Source organism: Aulonocara sp. 'chitande type north' Nkhata Bay, linkage group LG20, assembly GCF_057382095.1.
Source record: "Aulonocara sp. 'chitande type north' Nkhata Bay isolate Kocher_YH1m ecotype deep benthic linkage group LG20, A_spYH_male_GT1.1, whole genome shotgun sequence".
Taxonomy (NCBI): Eukaryota; Metazoa; Chordata; class Actinopteri; order Cichliformes; family Cichlidae; genus Aulonocara; species Aulonocara sp. 'chitande type north' Nkhata Bay.
In genome coordinates this window covers 8,472,194-8,491,226 of record NC_141363.1, presented here as the reverse complement: position 1 = coordinate 8,491,226, position 19,033 = coordinate 8,472,194, and the positions used below count along the sequence as shown (strand labels likewise).

Genomic DNA, 19,033 nt, shown 5'->3' with positions numbered 1-19,033 from the left:
AAATGTCAGGTCTCGATACTGTGTTGTGAATAATACCCAAATCAGATACAGTAAAAGATTTAAATTCAAGATTACATTGGTAAAATGTTCATCTCCAAGCATGAGTCTGGAGGGATGTAAATGTGTTTTCCCCAAATTCGACTCATGGCTCACACCTTTGAATCAATAAAACACGATTAAAGGCGAGCCGTTTGGTATGAAAACCCCAGAAATTCCAACTTCAGTTCAAAACAAATGCATGACTCAATTTATTTAATCATATCAAGTCCACAAAGGAACTTCATTTACGACGTGTGACGTTGGCTTTACACGTAACCGGAAAGGAGGGACTTTAACTGAACAAACCTGGCAACCCCGGCTGCCGGTTTTATCAGTAGCTACTGAGGGGAAGATGGTGGACTTGGCGACTACAGCGTGCTCAAAACTCCGTCCCAAACGCTTTGAAAAATACTTACCATCTCACCCTAATATTAGATATAGATTACCCGGGGAAAATCATAGATAATACACCGGGGCAGCTGCTAAAGACAGCCACTTTTCCGCCAACAGACAACTCTTTATTCATAGACTGAAGAAAGCGAAAAGTTACGGAACGTGGTGTTGGTTGGTGATCGTAACGGAGGCTAGCCAGCGATAACACGAAAGCAAGTGGCTTAAAAACCATCAACAACCCCCCTAACCCTTGTAAATACGAACAGGCTGCAGTTCCTGCTGTTTTCACGCCCGTCGTTCAAATCCTTGAGCTAGCTAACCTCAGCTAGCTTTGTTGTGAAACGGAGGATCAAAGCTGCTCGAAATGCCGCGGAATAAGACGGGGAAACGTGGCTCCGGTAAGCCGGGTAAGTAGCAATAGCAGCCATGCTAACTCGAGCTCAAGCAGGAATATAAGGGAATAGAAGTCTGAATACGGTTTGAACAGATCTAGCAGTACACTTGGAAGAAAGACTAGCAGTTTGAAGCAGGGGTATTTTTGCCATATGGAATAGACGCTAACAGACGGGCAGCCTGTTGCTTCCTAACTTTAGCATGCGAGTTGTTTTGGACCCTGTCGTGCACATCCATGTGGGTATAATCAGTGCTACAGCTTAGCAGTGCAGTCTGCATTTTCTTGGCGTTAATGCTAAAGTCAGTTTGACACTCTAATAAGCGCGAGGAGCGGTCCAGGAAAGCTTGATGCATTTTTTTAATAGCTGCAGACTTCTGCATTGAGAATTATTATTTAAGCTCATTTACATATGAATGCATCAATAAATGCAAAAAAAGGTTGCAATACAGAAGTGAATGCCCGTTTTTCATGTTTTCTTCTCCATCATGGCCATTCTTGCATTACATTCACCTTCCCCTCCGTTCATGAACCTGTCCACTGCTCTTGCTCCAAATATACAATCTATTTCAACCATCCGTTCATTCCATCATGTCCAGGCTCTCTCCGTCAGGAGGTTCTTCAGCTGCAGCTGTCGACAAAGGCGTCACTCAAAGGTAACTCCTCTGATTCTTGACTCCCGACCCCAGCTTCTACATCTGGTTCTAACCTTGTCCAGAAGCTCTTGAACCTCATGATAGTGCATGCAGCAAATCAAACGACCATGTCGTTGTCGTCTATTCCAGCTGCACTCTTCCTTCTGCGTGCCTTGGCTGTTCACTTTAATAAGATGTAGCAGTTATATCTGAATGTTCTCATTCTTTGTGTGCACGTCTCACGTGAACACCATGCACTTGTCCTGGCTTTAAGGCAAGATTAAAAGATAGACATTACAGAAGTATGAATGTCATCTAATGACTTTGGACCTTTTCATCCACCCGTCCTGCTGCACTTACAGGTGTTTGGTTTATTTATTTTAAAAAAACTTTTCTTGTTTTATCACCATCTACTCTGATCTTGAACTGGAATTTTTCCTCTTCTTACCTGCACTAATACCATAAACAATTATTTGTTGCTTCCTGTGCGACTATGTCATGTGTAAGCAATGTCAGGTCAGCGTGACATTCTGGACGCTGAGTTAAAGTCACTGGTGACACATTGCTCTATGTGGCAATCCCTAACTTACTGTCACATGTTCCTTATTAACACATAATATAATCATGTTAATGTTTGAGCTTCCTTTGAAACCCAAAGCTTTCTGCAAACTTTAATGTACGGGATGGATGGACGGGGAGAATTTCAGTGTAAATTTTTGAAGTTGTTTAATTTATGCAGGATAACAGGATTTAAAGTTATGAGCCACAGTTCAGCAATAATCCCCAGCTGGTAGAAACATGGGGAAACCAAGTATTTTACATGCTGGTCCAAAGTGTAAGTGTGGCTAAAGGAAGAATCCCAGATTACAGAGGATAGGCTTAAGAAAAGAAGAAGGAGAACCAAAGCATTTCATTATCTTTGGGAAGAGGCCAACAGGGGCAGAAACAAGAATCACGTGTATTGTCAGTATTTAGCTTTATTCAGATAATTCAGTAGTACAGCGTTTTAAATAATCGACTTAAAAATAGTGCGAAGCTGACAATATGCAGATATAAATATCATTAAAATGACTTATTTGCCAGGGAAAAGGCAAGTACAGTGCTAACAGGATGGGGCCCAGGATACAACCTTGTGGAACACCTCATATTATTCAGTTGATGATGGATAATTGTGAGAAATGACTGACAAAGTCCTATGTGAGAGAGATACAAAGACAACCTTTTAAAGCTATCTTTAACCTCTCAAGCAATAAATGATTGTGAATGGAGACAGCACTGACAACCAGCAGTACCAGTAGAGAATACTTCTACATATTCCAGTAGAAACAGACTATTTAAACTCTAAAAACAGTAGTTTTTGTTATCGATGCAGATTTATGCATCGGTTTCCTGCAACACTCCGCGTGGTGTGGTATTTTAAGTTGAAGAATTTAGTTTTCCTTCAGGGTCTGTTTCTGGATGACTTCAAATAGGCCTTGCAGTTTTAGAACAAGCGCTGACGGTGAGAAAAATAGATGTCTGAATATTAGCTGTGCTGCTTGACTTCTCCAACTGTAGGGGTAGTGATCCATTCAGATGTTTAGCAAAGTGCCTGCAAGGAGAATGCAGGTTAATTTAGCCGTTGGAGTCCTATGTCCTCCATCTATAGCATGTGAGCTTTTTAAAAAGCTCCCACCTCCTCGGCTCAAATCTGTCAGCAGAGCCTTATTTCCAAGTGGCCGACCAACTGCTGGAGCCGTGTGAGTGACTGCTACATAAGCATAAAGTGGCAATGTGGAGAGGACACGTGAGTCCTGGCGGGGAGCTCACACTTCACTAACTGAGCTGTGTGTGGGCAGGCCTGCGTAGGAAGGTGTGGAGCTCTGTGTAACCAGTGAAGTGACCAGCAGTTCAAGGATGGTGACTGGGAAACTGCCGACTGATATTGGCCCACAGAGTGTGTTATCTCAGCTACCAACAGTATGTTTGCCTCGGGCCATTCTGTCAGAGTAATCAGAACATCACATAAGGAAAGCGCACTTCAAGGAACGCTGTTTCGATCATCGTCTTTTTTTCTGAATTTACATTTTTTCCTGTATTTCCTCATGTGTTGTTTCACAATTATTTAAAAGAAAAGAGTTATATGATTATTAACTATTAAGTAGAGAGCAGTTGTTGCTAGGAATCATGAACCGATTCTTGGTAGAGACATTTGGTGTAGTGGCAATAATACCTGCTACGCTCAAATATTAGGTGTAACAGTTGTTGCTCGTACTGTTTCCAGAGCCTTTAAATGATGGATAGGAATTAATCAGCAATGATGACAAAGGAATTAAGCAGTGCTTGGCTTGTGAATACAGGTAAGAAACTCTGTAAAGGAAAGGTAAAACTTAAGATCTGACAACAGTGGCTCAACAACTGAGTCCACTCCAGTCAAATGGCTGAACTTTAACCTAGTTTACACTCTTTACTCTGAGGTCAAACATGGTCCTAGTTTCTTTTCATTTCTTTTTATCTGGGAAAACAGGTGGAAATAACTACAAGATATTGCAAAATGTGTCAACAAAGTTTGTGTATTTGCTGTGCTTTTGTGTTTGGTATTGAACAGAATGGAGTGATTTTCCTATTTCGAATTGCCCCAACACCGGTGACCTTTGGGCTACCCCAGCTGTCCTGTTTGACCTCGACACGAACACCTAAACACACGCATACTCGCGCACACACAGTCTGACCGTTCTGGATCCCACACACTGAATGAACGAATAAATGAAAACCACACTGGTCTTCAGTAATCCCAACAACAGTAGAAAGTCCTGAGCCAGCAGGAGTGTTAGCTTAGCTCGGCATGCCTCACTCTTAGCCCTTCTCATACACACACGGCAGAGCTGTGTGGAAACAGAACATCTGGCGCTAATAAACAAATAAAAGATGACGGAGCATTACCTAACGGAAAATCCTTGAGTTATCTGGTGTTTGCTGTGGTTAGAGACTTCATAGTATCATGTTATCCTAATGGAGCACTTTTCTGTGGAACATTCGGCTTACTTGTCATTTAGTAGAATAGGAGGCTGCTTGGTGTGATGCACTTTTTCACTTTCCTTGTTTTGTTTATTTATTTTTTTATATTCCACTGCAGCATGTCATTACATTTTTGGCTCCTTTCTCTTGGTTTGTGTGTTGTTGTTATTTATTTGTTTTTAATTAAAAAAAAAAAAAAAAAGATTCCTAATATGCAGCAGATGTAAGGTGGTCTTAAAAAACCGAGCATAAAAGAAAAATGCTTGAAAACATTTTTTTCTTTGCTATACCATGTGCATACAAATGAAGCGATTCTGACCACTAAAGTCAGACTAAAATATTTAGCATTGAATTTTTTTGTTCCACTGAATCTAACACCAGTTCTGGTGTTTGTGCGAGTTTGGCTGCTTTCTGGTGTTTATGGAAAAGTCGAAGAATTACGCAGCTTTTTTCAACTATCACAGATGTGTTTGGGTTTGTTTTTTTCCTGTTAGTTTGGTAAGCTTCACACTAAGAGCAAGTTGTGCTAACAGGTAATATAAGTGATGGGTTACTCAACACGTCCTGCTGCCTTGGTAAATGGCAGAACAGGTTTCAGTTTTACTGTAATGTTTTTTTTGCATATGATTGGAAGTGAGCTGCTTATAGTGACATAAGAGGGCCTCAGTGTCATCCAGATCTTCTTTAATCATATAATAATTGGGAGCACTAATCAAAAGGTTTGGGCTAACTTCTGTTGTGTTTTATAACAAAAAGAAAAAAGGACTTATGTTAGACATTAAAGCATCAGTGTATACAGTTTCCATCCATCTTCTTCCAAATATAAATCCTTTTGCTCTGCTGTTTTTTCTTATTTTATCTTTTCCGTCTCCAGGTGCTAAAAATGGAGTAAAGGGAGAGGCGGCAGCCAGCGATGATGAGCTGACGTCGGACGTTCTCAGCCACTACAGCAGTGCCAGCGAGAGCACCTCGGTGGTGGAAGAGGGCACGGGTAAATACACTACACAATTCATTCCCTCTGCATGTGCATTCAGTCTGGGTTAGGACCATTATTTCCTAATTGATTTGCCACTAAACGATCTGTGTATCTGTGGCCGGAGTCTCCAGTCAAAACTTCAAACAGTTGCCTTTTAATGCAGTCGTATCAGTTTTCTGTGTTGTTTGATCTGACACAGGAAGTGAGCAGGTGGATGAGCAAACTGCCCAGGAAGAAACGGAAGACAAACTCAAACTGTGTATAGACAACCTGACTGATAAGAGGTGAGAAACATTTTTTTTATTTTTTAAATCAATCAAGAAGTGTCAAGAAAGAAAAATGAGCATGCAATGGCATTATTAACTGCAAAAAAAATGGCTTCAACACCTTTTGTTGTTGTTTTCTTCCTCATGTCTTAGTGCAAAGACTCGTCTAGCTGCTCTTGAGTCGTTGCGACAGGCCTTCTCCTCCAGAGTGCTGTATGACTTCCTGACAGAGAGGCGCCTCACCATCAGTGACTGCCTGGAAAGGAGCCTCAGAAAAGGTAATGCAAAACAACACGAATGGGTCTGGATTGTTTCAGTTAATCTTGCTTTCTGTTAACCTGTTGATGCCACTTTGTAGAAATTCAAAAGATTTATGAAAACTGTGTTTGTTTGGTTTTTGTTTGGTTTTTTTAAATGGAACGGAAGCGTGAGAATGATTTAAAAACTGCAGGTACTGATGAAACTTTTTCTCCTCGTGTGTCCAGGCAGCGGGGAGGAGAAGGCGGCGTCGGCCACGGTTTTTGCTCTGCTCTGCATTCAGCTGGGGGGCGGAGACGAGGCGGAGGAGGGCTTCAAAATGCTTCGCCCGCCTCTCACGGCCACCTTGAGTGACAGCAGTGCCAGCATAGCAGCTCGCCAGAGTGTGAGTAATCACATGAAATTTGTGAACGTTAATGCAGATCTGGATTTAGGATGGCCTATTCGGAGGGGGGAGGGGTGTTTTTTATTTTCTGCTTAAATGTTATCTGCATGATTTAGATTCTAACCAAGCCCAGATTGTGTTAGGATCACACATGAAGTGTCGCTGTCTGTCCTCAGATGCTTGTGTGTTAGTTTGACCGTTGTTACATCTGTGTCCCCGTTAGTGTGCCAGGACTCTGGGGATGTGCTGCTATGTCTCATCTGCTGAAGATGGAGAGGTGAGAACACTTTGTAGCTTATCAGTTTAATTCTAAGAAGGATAAGCTGGACGTTTTCAGAGTAAAAGAAAAAGACTTAAATAACTTATGCTGTTATGCATTGATGTTACCTCCTCACAGGACTTAATCAAGTCATTGGCTCTTCTGGAGAGTGTGTTCATGTCTTCGTACCCTAATGGAGAGGGAGTTCTGCCCACACCAAAACCTGGAAGTGCAGGTCTGCACACTGCTGCCCTGCAGGCCTGGTCACTGCTGGTCACCATCTGTCCCACTTCTAGACTGACTGTGCTGCTCAGCCAGTGAGTAAAACAACCTTCTTATGGCATCTTCTGTTATGACTGGCAACTGACTTTAGTTTTAAACTGAGAGGCGACAGCAGTAGTATCTAGCAGTGTAGCTAATTGGTAATCGTATGCCTCTTTCTTGCTGTAGTCACCTCCCTAAACTACAGGCGTGTCTTCAGAGCAGCGATGTGAACTACAGAATCGCAGTAGGAGAGACCATCGCCCTGCTGGTGGAGCTGGGGCGAGAGATAGACGAGGTACACACCTGAACAATAAGAACAGACAAGTACACTCACTTACATGCGTATAGGTTTAAACGTCTCCTGTGTTAGTGCACTACATATTTGCGTGTGAATGTCTGCAGGAGTTTGAGGTGGAGGACGGTGAAAGTCTGTGTGAATGCCTGAAGAGTTTGGCCACAGACGGCAACAAGCACAGAGCCAAGAACGACAGAAGGAAACAACGCTCCATCTTCAGAGAGGTGCTGCATTACATAGAGGTATGTTATCTCATGTTGAAGCCGTGTAAAGACTGACAAATGTTTTTAGGTGCCCAATGTTCTGTTTTAAGTTGCTGAGTAGCTTTCTTCAACATCGCTTTACCCACATCTGAGCTTCTCACTTCTCATTTCTTTCTCCAGAACGAGGACTTCACAGAAGAGAAAATCAGGTTTGGAGTGGAGAACGTTTACATTGACAGCTGGGTGAGGAGAAGGATCTACGACGCCTTCAAAGAGATCCTCGAGTCTGGAGTCAGAGACCATCTGCAGGTGAGGAAACGGAACAAAATGCCTTCGTCTTTATCATTGATCACCAGAGTGGGCTTGTTTTCATACAGCCTCATTTACTGCCGCTGCTCGGTGCTTTCTGTCTCTTCAGTCTTGTCTTCTGTCATATCTTGCACCGACTGCAGAAAACAAAAACCTGAAGTTGAGTGGGAAGACTGGTACTGGCTGCTCAGCCAGCAGGCTGCGAGGATACCAAATGTAATTTTGTGTGGAGGATATGCCAGTCGGCACACAATGAGCACACCTACACACGAGCCGCTTGTGTGGGCAAATCCCACTGCCTCTGTTAGGTTTATTTAGGGCAAATAAGCTATGAAATGATGCACAAACACTCTGAACTAAATGATCCAATGTTTAAAGTGATGCCTCTACTGAAAAAATCCACTAGAATGAGATACTATACCTTTAAGAAGGCATGACGTGGTACTTAATTTAGTAAGTTTAATGTTTTGTTGTTTTGTTTTTTTTAACTGGATTTTTTAAGATGCCTTTTGTATGTACCCTCCACTTGTGGTACAGGTGAGAGTTGCATATAAGTGGGACTTGTCAAGTGAAAGGTTGCTGGTTTGATTCCAGCTAGAGATACAAATCCCAGGAAGGGCATCCGGCATAAAACTGTCAAATCAAACAGGCGGAGCTCCCCGCTCTCACGACTCCTTGTAGCAAGGGAGCTGCCAAAAATAGCTTTGTTTATGGAATAAAACATACATTTATTGCCCATCCTCCTGCATCGCAGTCTGCATAGCATAAATGCAACAAAGGAAAATCGGTTTTATCGTCTAATTTTTGTTTTGGTGCAGTTCAACCAACTACTGAGAGACATCTTTGGCCTTGGCCCACCACTCATCCTGGACGCTGCGGTCAAAGGCAACAAGATCTCACGGTTTGAGAAGGTAACAGCAGCTTCTGCTGAAACAATCTGACCTCTGCCTTTGAGTATTTTCTTTAAAAATGTAGCGTTTGAAATGACCGGTGTGTGATTACGACCTTGCTTTTATTTTTTGGCTTAAACAGCATCTTTTCAACTCGGCTGCCTTCAAAGCCAGAACTAAACAGAGGAACAAGGTCCGGGACAAACGTGCCGATGTCATGTAAGAGCACGGCCACAATGAAGAAACCGAGGAACTCCTTTCATGGATACAACGTGATGCCTTCAGCTCTTCGCAAGCATACACTCAGCAAACAGGGTTATTTTTGTTTGTTTGTTCGTTTTTTTGCCACTTGTGCTCTTCACATGCAGTGTCATTCTCCAAATTTAAGGCGGCCAGCGTTTATTCTCAGTTTGCGGAGGACAGGTCCCGATGTTCTTTCAAATCAGGCGCCGGCTTTGCTGCCATAGCGTTTCTGATTCTCCACAGTGAACATGAGCTGTGAAACAAAGCAGAACTTCCTTTCAGTGGGATTATAACGACTCAATTCAGTGCAAATACAGAGGAAAAGGTAAAATCTCACAGAGTCACACTCAGTTCAATCTGTTTTCCTGTCATCTGACCGGTGAGGCAGGTATTTTACATTTTGATACCTATGGTCCCATTTAATATCTTAACCTATCCAATAATGAACTGATGTTAAAAGAGCCAAGGACGTATTCTGGAAAAACACTGCCTCGCTACATTTCAGCTGCCAAACCAGAAACTAACTTTACAAACAATGCAACCTAAAGGAAAATGTGTGTGGTGTTTTGTGGGGGGGTGTGTTTTATTGGAAATTCATTCAATCATGACAATTGAAAATTAAAAAGGAAAAAAAGGGGGGGGAAAAAAATCAAATAAGAGGTAATATTGTCATGTTTGTATTCATATTTTTTGGAGTTGTATTTCATTTTAACCATTTATAGTGAAGAATTGTATTTTAATAATAATTTATTAAAGGGGACATAATGTGTGTGGTTTTTTAAGACTTAAAAAAAAATACTACAACTTGTTTACAGACAGAATTATTGGATAAAGATGGTAAAATGAATCTGCTGCCTCTTTTTTTTTTTTTTTTTTTTTCCCTTGTATTTTTGTTGCAGGTTGGTGACTCATACCATCTATCCATGTGTATGTACTGTAGATAAAGTGAAGATTGGGGTTTATGGAGATATGTGTTTATAAAATGTTGGCTGATAACATACACACACCACTAATCAAAGCTGCTGATGAGTGAGCAGTTTGGGTTTCTAAAGGGTCAAAGCCAACAGGTTTGACCCCTCACCCTGGATAAAAGTTATGATCTCACCAAACTCTTATCGGTGCTTCTTGACAAAAGTTTGAATAAAGAGAATTTAAGCACTCTGTTTTCTCCTAAGTTCATAAAGTTACATCAGAAAGGAGGTCTAGTTTCTGCCCGGAAACATGATATTTAGCGGATTTAAGTGTTAGTGTGAGCACAGGTGCTTTACATGAAAATCCTAAAATATGTGAAATTATTGTAATTTAAGCTCTAATTACCTTTAAGAATAATTTTCCAAGCTCCAAGCATAGTAATTGTACAGTGTAGTTTGGCCAAGTTTAGTCTGTGTTTTCAGAAAGAAAACACCTCATTAATCATGAGACAGATTTCACGCTGCCAAAATCCCTATTTATATATCACCGTGGACAGCGAGTAACCACTAAAAAAAATAATGTTTTTAAAAAGTATGTCCTGGTCACTTTAGTTTTAAAAAATTCTTCGCACTTTCATTCAGACTGTAAATGTTTCAACGGATCTCTGCTGCCTCTCTGTGGTCATTTCCCTCAACTACACCCCCCCCCCCCAACCTGAGCCAAGTGGTATCGCCCATTCATGAATTCAACATGGAGTCGCTGGTGCAGCGAAAATCATTCTTCTGACATGTTGAGCTGCAGCCAAAGAAGCGATATACAAACGCTAACAGAGCTGTGTGGAGGTATTCGTGAGTCGAGCTGCAGTGAGCCTCAGACTTCATATAGTTTTAACATTTAATGCACGATGTATGACCGTGCAGCGGACTGCAGCGACTGTTGAAGTTTCAGGGTTTAAGGCTTGACAGGAACTACGAGTGAACCACGACAGGCTCTGATGGAGCCCAGACAAATCACCGGGGTGTACGGAGAGGTGAGCGGCCTGCCTGCGCCTGTTTCAGCCCATGTGAGAGAAGAGCAGCTCCAGGAGCCCCGGATATACACGGTGACAGCAGGTGAGCGCTCCCCCTCCCTCCCCATGTGTGCACAGATGATGATGATGGTCATTATTTATTTATTACCACCCGGCTTCCCACTGTCAGCTAATTTATGTTCACTGCATGGATAGTTCATGAAAAAACAAACTGAAAACCTGCTCAGTACTGACCCCAAAATGTAGAGGAGTGGGAGAAAGGGGGAATAAAATGCACCCAACTGAAACTTCTTTAAGTAAAATACACGATTTATTATTAGTACATATGCTTCATAGTAGGAAGTGTTTTCCATTTAGGGTCCTTTTAAATTTAGTGTGCACTTAAAGTTGATCCTAGCCATCTACATTCAAGAATACTTCCTTTTCAGCAGCAGTTGTTCATAAGTAAGTACATAAGTGAGTGACTATGAGGTGATTAATACCCACGTGATCGCTTGGTCAGTAGGTCTTGGATATGACCTGATATCTTAGTCTGATGATCTAGTGGAGTAACTACTGGGACGTCGTGCCATGGTTGTATGAAGCTGTTAATTTGCACCTTAATGTGACAGTTTATGGAGTTGTTTTGGGGATTGGGGGGAGTTATTTTTTTAAACACTCAGTCCAGTATTTGTCCAATCCAGCTCACACTCTCCTCATGTTAACTGGAATCAACAAGCAAGATTAAAAGAGCTCCTCACTACTTGCTTTCATTTCAGCATAAGCAATCAGAAGATGTTTCCATGTGGAGGGCCGTTTTTGTTTGCTTTTTTGTGAGAGCCTGCCGTTTGAGTACAAGAGCAGTGACCTTGTCTTAAGGGTTTAAAAGGCTTTGCAGCGTAAACCCGTCTGTGTCGGGGGAATTCCATTCAGCCTCTACGTTACTGGTTCATTTTAAACGGGATTGTGAAGCTGAGGGATCGACGCTCGAGTCAGCTTTAACTCTGCAAGGAGAGCCAGCAACCCCCACCGTCCATCTCACAGGGGAGAAAAGCTATCGGAGAAAATAGTGCAACCATGAATAATAATTTAACTGGATCATTAAAATAACAAGTGAAGAAAATGAGCAGATATTTTGGTTTAATCTGACGGGGGAACACTATCTTTTATTATATTAACATTTTCTTGCCAGGATGTCATGCAGACACATATGGCTTTTTCTCTGTTCTGTGACAAGTAATAAACTTTTCTATGTTCACTGTGTCCATGTGCAGAGTGGAGTCAGAGCGAACTGGTCCGATGCTCCAGACTCCGATACTTGCAGGAGTTCAGGCTGATCTCGGAGAGCAACACTCACAAGAGCATCAGGACTGTTCTTCCACCAGGACCGTGTGTGTCTGTGTCCGGAGAGTGAGTTGGGCCATAATTTAATAGTAATAATAATGGCACATTTTCTAATGTAAAATCTTAATTGGTTGGCAAAAAACAGTGCCTGAAAATTTCTACTGACTTGATCTCAGGTGGTTTTACTTGTCCGCCTGCTGCTGTGATGTACGAGTGCACCACAGGGTGTCTCAGAAAGCTGGAAATCCACTGAGTGTGGTTGAGGTGCAGTAGAGAAGCAGTGGATCCCTCTGTCTGCATCAAATTTTGGAGTCAGTTTTTCTTTGTCTTTTATTTTTTTTAGGTTGTTGAGTGGATTCTCTCCCATTCGAGGCCTGAGAGCTGTTATCAGAGAGACAAGCGGTCACCAGCTCCTCGAGGTAAGAAAAACGGGACGCTTCATTTTGTAATGTCTGCGTTCGCGCATCTTAACAGGCTGCTGTTTACGGTCGTGTCTGTTTAGATATGGAACTGCCACGGCCTCAGAAAATGCCTCAACCTGACTGCTCTTAACAAACATGGCCGAGTGTATGATGACGGTGAGATGAAATCCTGACGTATCGCCACCAGAAACCGATAAGAATCAAGGACACGGTCTCATCACCGTGCTGCCATATTGTTCTGCATCCATTTACGTCTGTATTTTTAAAACAAACAAACACTTATTCTCACATGTGTTTATTTTCAGCCCAGTTTGGCTGCCTGTCGTGGTCAGCGTGTGAGAACAAACTGCTGTACGTAGCGGAGAGAAGCAAGAACGCATCAGCCGAAACGCAAGATGGGGGACACGCGTGGAGAAAGGTATGATGCAAACATATGTTCGTGCTGTTTTGCTAACCTTACAGCAGAGTGTTTGAGTGCCGGACTCTTGTTCTGTTTTTTTGGGGGGACGTGGGTTCCGATGCCCAATCAGGACAGGAGTTTGTACTGTGAAGATTGGGGGGAGGCCCTGACCAATAGGAGCGAGCCGGCAATTTGTGTGGTGGATTTGGAGATCGGCACGGCCAGCGTGTTGGAGGGCGTTCCGCCTGATGTTTCACCTGGACAGGTGAGGATGCAGAAGTTTACGGCACTGAACCTTAAATGTTCAAACACCTTATTCTGTAAGTAACTTTCATACAAACTAACAGGAGGATGTTTTTTTCTCTCTCTGTACATTTGTGTGTTTTTATCTCCAGGCTCTGTGGGCTCCCGGCAGTCAGGCAGTGTTTTTCATTGGCTGGTACCACGAACCCTTCAGACTCGGACTGAAGTTCTGCTCCAACCGCAGGTTAGAGAGCTGCTTTAAATGCGCTTACAGAAACAGCAAAATGACACTGAAACTTGTGAATGTTTTCAGACACTATGAAAAGAAAATGTAGCTAGTTTGACTGAAGCAAATACACGATTTCTGTATACATATACATTTAAAATGTACTTCTTCACTTTATGTCTCTGATGGTCTAAACTCTTTCAGGTCAGCCTTGTTCAAGATTGATCTGTGTGGACATTGTGGTGAGAGCATTCTCTTTGTCTGTTTGTTAATATATTAAAGTTGTGCCCCCACTTTGCTCAGCTAGCCCCTCTCGTCTTCCAAACCAGAACGTCTGTCGGGGGAAAACCTTTCAGTGTCTAATCCCAGGCTAAGTCCTGATGGGTCCACGCTGATCTACCTGCAGGGTGCAGTGTTTGGTCCTCACAACCAGTGCCTCAGTCTGCAGCAGGTGCTGTATGTGTGCTCATGTATGTGGTGTTTTTGTGCATGTCTGTGTGTTCTTTCTCTTAATGGCTGACTGCGGACTGACTCATGGATCATCCTCCACAGCTGGATCTGGAAAGCGGGGAGACATCTACGCTGCTGGATGTTGTCAGCAGGCCACAGGCTGGTACGTTACAGTTCCTGAAGGTGCCAAAAGAGAGGCTCGTGTCAGTTTCAATTAGAATTTTGTAACTATGATGGATGAGTTTTTCAAAATTCAGATTTGAAGAACTGTAAATTCTCACAGTAAGAGATTAATGCATCAAGAGAACTTAAGTGTTACTTGTGATTGCTCGTAAAGATTGAGGAGCTCGGTGGAGAGTTGAACTCCTCTGCACGTCTTTCTGTTCCAGGTGAGTTTGCAGGCATGTATGAAGCGCTGCCGTCCTGCTGCTGGTCTGCAGACAGCCAGAGAGTAATGTTCAGCAGCGCCTGCAGGAACTGGAAGGTAACAAACACATTTCTCTGGCACAACCTGGTATAACTGAAACAACTCCTATTTTTTTGTCTATAACATGTTGTGTTCGTGACACACACACACACACACACACACACACACACACACACACACACACACTTCTCCATGGCTCATTTTGCGTTTCTCTCTTTCAGGGTCTCTTCCTAGTTGACAGAAGATCAAAGATAGTCACCTCCCTCTCTGATAGTAAGAGTCCGTCCTCTCCTCCACCTCTATCACCACCACCACCACCTCCTCCTCCTCTTTCCCTCCTGTCCTCATCTCCATCACTTCTTTTCCCTCCTCCTCCTTCTCCCCTCTCTCCTCTGCTCCCCCCTTCCCCTTTCCCATGTTGGGCTTCCTGTCCTCTCCCATCTCCTCTTTTCCCTCCTCCAGACGATTCCCCCTCTGTTTCTCATTCATCATCTCCTGTTTCTCCGACTCCTCCTTCCCCCTTTCTTCCACCTCCGCCTTCTCCTTTTCTTCCGGTTCCAGTTCCTCCTCTGCCTCATGAATCTCCCCTTCCTCCTCCACTTCCTTCTGATTCTCTTTCTGAACCTCCCCCTCCTCCTCCTCCACTGTTTAATCTTCACCAGGACGACAAGGGAGAACAGAAAGGTATGACAAGACCAAAAAAAGAACAGCACATCTTACCTCTCTAAGGGTTGACCTTTCTCTCTGTTTGTTTCACCCCTGTCAAGAGCCTGTGTGTTTATTCTTCATCTCTTCTTTCACCCTCTTCACCTCCGTCTTTGTTTCCTCCTCTTCAGACCTCTCGGATTCTTCTTCCCAACTTTATGGCAGCTGGAAACTGCTGACAGTCCAGAGAGACCTGATGGTGGTCTGCTGCTCCAGCCCGAACACCCCTCCCACTCTGGTCGGACAAACCACAACGCCACATGTGAACACAAACATGCAATTCATGTGTGAATGTTTTCAGTTATTTAAAATGATTTAATATGTTTCTGTTTATCTGCCTCTTGTTTCCACGGGGATGGACGTGCATGCAGAGGGTGGGGTTTGTCCCGCGTGCAGGTGAGGCCGTGTCCTGGCAAACTCTGCAGGAGCCCCTCATGACCTTTGACTTCAACTGGAAAGTTCTAGATGTGACTCTTCCATCGGACGAGGAGAACGCAAACTACCGTGAGCTTTTAGTTTCTCCTTCAGTAGACGTGTTTTGAGTTTCAGCTCCATTGTCCTCTTACTTCCTCTCTGTCTTATACAGCTGGCTTAGACTTTGGTGCAGTCTTGGTTAAACCATCTCGTCCCCTTGGTGAAACCAGGACACCTCTTGTGGTCTTCATCCATGGTCTGTATTCATGTCCCTACTTGTTATGCCGTGTTATTGCCTTTTTTCTGTCTACTGTGTGAGTGATTTATTAAATCGTTTTCCTGTTATTGCTGTTTGCACCACTAGGGGGCCCTCACTCTCAGTTCCCTGCAGAGTGGAACAGCACCACAGCTGGGCTGGCTAAACTCGGCTTTGCTGTCCTCATGGGTGAGATACATGTGCTGCGTAGATTTTGTCAGGCTCTCATGCCGTGCACACAAGTTTAACATTTTGGAAAATGAGGTGGATTTAATTTAATTTAAGGTAAAGATTCAAAACTGGATTAGCTTGTTGTCTTCAGAGAGTTATAAATACAGCAAACGGTATATTTGTTTCTTTTTTGGTTTATTCAGTTAATAGTAATAATTAAACAGACCATAAAAAGTACACATGTGAAACAATGGAGTAAAGGCGCTGATTCGCTACCCATTTTCTGCTGCTTATCTGAGTCCAGCTCTCAGGGGTAATAGTCTAATCATAGAACCCCAGACCTCCCTCTCCCCAGCCACCTCCTTCAGGGACATTGAGATGTTTGAAAGCCAGCCAAGAGATAATCTTTCCAGTGTGTCCTGGGTCTTTCCCAGAGCTGCCTTCTTGTAGGACATGCCTGAAATACCACTCTTATGCAAGGGCCAGGAGCCCTCCTAATCAGTTGCCTGAACTACCACAGCTTTCCCTTTCAATGTGGAGGAGCAGCAACTTTACTCTGAGTCCCTCTTCAGTGACTCCTCACCCTGTCTCGTGAGAGCCCAGCAACCCTTTGAAGGAAGTTAATTTTTGCAGCTTGTATCTGTGATCTCATTATTTCAGTCACTACCCAGAGGCTCGTGACCATAGGCGAAGTCAAAGCTTTGTCTTCACACCAGTCAGTCGGTCGGTGTCCTGCTCCACTCTATCATCACTCATAAACAGGACCCTGACATACTTAAACTCCTCCACTTGGGTCAGTACCCTGTCCCTGACCCGGAGTCGACACACCTTTTTTTTGTCAGCTGAGAACCGCGGCCCAAGTGTGTCTCTGATTCTTTTTATTCTAAATATGAACCTTTAAAAAAAAAAAACAACATATATATACATAAATACACGATCATCCCACCATTACCAGATACATTATGTCATCTTGGTTTTTTTTAATAAAAGAAAGAAAATACAGAAACTTAATATCTTCTGGTGAACAAGCAAATCAGTCGCCATCTACAACAACTACAAGCCTTTCAGGGTTAATATTATTAATATTGATATTGTTAGTATTTCTTTAACATTTCAGTTTTGATTTTGTGGTTTTTCCCTTTCTAATTTTGTGTCTCTACCCAGTGAACTACAGGGGATCCACGGGGTTTGGCCAGCACAGCATTTTGTCACTGATCGGTCAGATTGGGAGCCAGGATGTAAAAGATGTGCAGGTATGTCCTTTTTGTTTTTTCTGCTCCCAAATCCAGGAAAGAGTGATGTCAGCAACAAATCCTGCCAGTGACGCAGTTTGTCAGAATTACAAAAACATAATTATTTTTCCCATATTTGACCATATCTGCACATGTAGCTCTATCACTTACACAGTCACCCCTGCAGATGTAAGGAAATGATCTGTCCTGGCTTCCTTGTCTTTCACCCAGAGGGCTGTGCTTACTGCGCTGGAGCGTGACCCGAACCTCGACCCCGATCGCTTGGCTGCAATAGGTGGTTCTCACGGCGGTTTCCTGGCCTGTCACCTGCTCGGTCAGTATCCTGAGTCCTACAGAGTGTGCGCAGCCAGGAACCCTGTCATTAATGCTGCTACTCTATTGGGAACCAGTGATATAGTGGACTGGTGAGGCAGATATGCAGATATGCATCGACAGATCAGAGCTTTTGTTCTGCTGAATCAGATCAAATCCACTTCATACGTGAATGCTTTCTGTCACCCCATCTCCAGGCGTTACACCAGTGCTGGGTTTCACTACTCGTACGACCAGATACCCACTGCTGAGGCCCTGGCTGCTATGTTACAGAAGTCACCCATCGCACATGCCGCCAAGGTCAAACACAAACACAAAAATCCCATGTGATAACCTTAATGAAACGACCAGAAGCGATAGCTACAAAGCTGCTTTAATAAGGAAATCTTCTTTAGACCCCTCTAGAGCTCACAATGCTGATTAAATCCCAGACTCTACAATGACGAGACAAAGGTGCCTCAGAGATGATGTTACCGCTCTTATACTCTCAGTTGTGTCTCTAAAAACTAAGCCCGCCCTGTGAAAGTTCAGTCGTTGCAATTGTAAACACAGGACTTTTTTATAGTGATGTTTTTTGAGTCAAAAATGTGGGTAAAGAAATGTGCTGTGTGACAATGTGCAGATCAAGGCTCCGGTGCTGCTGATGCTGGGAGGCAGAGACAGGAGGGTGTCTCCACACCAGGGGATGGAGCTTTATAAAGCACTGAAGAGCCGAGGTTCACCTGTCAGGTACGACGGGGCACAACAAACTACATAAAGACAATCTGACAGTGTGAGCCCTGCCACACTGGTTTTACTCATATTCAACTCAGTCATTCCTGTCATTTATTTCTTTAAAATCAGGTTGCTGTGGTTTCCTGAAGATGGACATTCTCTGTCCAGAGTGGACACACAGGTTGACTGCTTCCTCAACACAGCGCTGTGGCTGCACCAGCATCTCTGACCACGCACACACACACGTACGCACGCACAGCCACGAGGCCGTTTTTGTTGTTTTTTTTTTGCTTCAGCTCGACGCTCTGAGAAAAGTGGTAGAAATCTGGTTTTTGATCAAAGCTGAGAATCTTAAACATCGCAGACTTTTTAATAACTAAACAACGCTTTTTTAGGTAAAGTAAAAAAAAATAAAAGCATGAAATAAAGAACATTTTTACAATGCAGCAATCATGTGTGCATGTCTTGTTTGTTTTATCATACATCACTTTATCTAAGCCAGGGGTGTCAAACATAAGGCCCAGAGGCCAGAATGGGCCCGGTAAAGAGTTCAATACGGCCCACTGGCGAGTGTATAGATTGTGACGTTTTAAACTGTATTTTCATATTTTTTACAACTTTTTCTATTGAAAGAAATGTCTGTTTCTACACTAGATAGAAAAAATGTATATTTTTTTATTGGAAAACTTTTTCTGTAATTTTATGCACTGGTCCGGCCCACCTCAGGACCAGTGACTCTATGTGGTCACTTCCCAGTCCAGGCGGGCAAAGATCTACCAGCACACATGGGGCATGTAATTTAAGGAACTATCCAGCAGATGGCGGTCTCTTCATATTGTAGCCATAGACATCAGCTGGCTATGCATGTGTCGGTTCAGATGCATGAGATTAGCCAACTTAAATGAGTAGCCATCAAACAGGTGGTTGTAATCACATCTGCTGCGTTCAAGTTAACACAGAAATAAATGAAAA

At 43.1% G+C, this 19,033-nt stretch overlaps 2 protein-coding genes across 6 annotated transcripts; both read left to right on the top strand.

Moving 5' to 3' along the window:
* The first annotated feature begins 354 nt into the window (after positions 1–354).
* Positions 355–9,961, top strand: ifrd2 (interferon-related developmental regulator 2). 2 transcript variants are annotated; one of them, XM_086277814.1, is made up of 13 exons: positions 355–839; positions 1,423–1,479; positions 5,330–5,446; positions 5,631–5,715; positions 5,851–5,975; positions 6,183–6,340; positions 6,564–6,617; positions 6,738–6,916; positions 7,050–7,158; positions 7,266–7,400; positions 7,542–7,670; positions 8,489–8,581; positions 8,703–9,961. In XM_086277814.1, the coding sequence occupies exons 1-13, from the start codon at positions 797–799 to the stop codon at positions 8,781–8,783; spliced, it is 1,365 nt and encodes a 454-aa protein (XP_086133940.1). In that variant the 5' UTR covers positions 355–796; the 3' UTR covers positions 8,784–9,961. The 2 variants fall into 2 exon arrangements, with proteins under 2 accessions (XP_086133940.1, XP_086133941.1); XM_086277815.1 differs by lacking the exon at positions 1,423–1,479.
* Positions 9,962–10,451: 490 nt separating this feature from the next.
* Positions 10,452–18,601, top strand: apeh2 (acylaminoacyl-peptide hydrolase 2). Of its 4 annotated transcripts, XM_086277696.1 has the most exons (22): positions 10,453–10,827; positions 11,999–12,134; positions 12,412–12,487; positions 12,571–12,646; positions 12,796–12,908; positions 13,021–13,155; positions 13,286–13,377; positions 13,564–13,601; positions 13,689–13,810; positions 13,912–13,972; positions 14,199–14,293; positions 14,458–14,566; positions 14,819–14,920; positions 15,073–15,179; positions 15,313–15,445; positions 15,528–15,611; positions 15,720–15,800; positions 16,947–17,035; positions 17,246–17,439; positions 17,545–17,647; positions 17,970–18,076; positions 18,191–18,599. In XM_086277696.1, the coding sequence occupies exons 1-22, from the start codon at positions 10,710–10,712 to the stop codon at positions 18,288–18,290; spliced, it is 2,271 nt and encodes a 756-aa protein (XP_086133822.1). In that variant the 5' UTR covers positions 10,453–10,709; the 3' UTR covers positions 18,291–18,599. The 4 variants fall into 4 exon arrangements, 2 of the variants coding, with proteins under 2 accessions (XP_086133822.1, XP_086133821.1); XR_015126634.1 differs by lacking the exon at positions 14,819–14,920 and having other exon boundaries at positions 10,452–10,827; positions 14,458–14,509; positions 17,246–17,348; positions 18,191–18,601; XM_086277695.1 differs by lacking the exon at positions 14,819–14,920 and having other exon boundaries at positions 10,454–10,827; positions 14,458–14,509; positions 18,191–18,596.
* Positions 18,602–19,033: the final 432 nt, after the last annotated feature.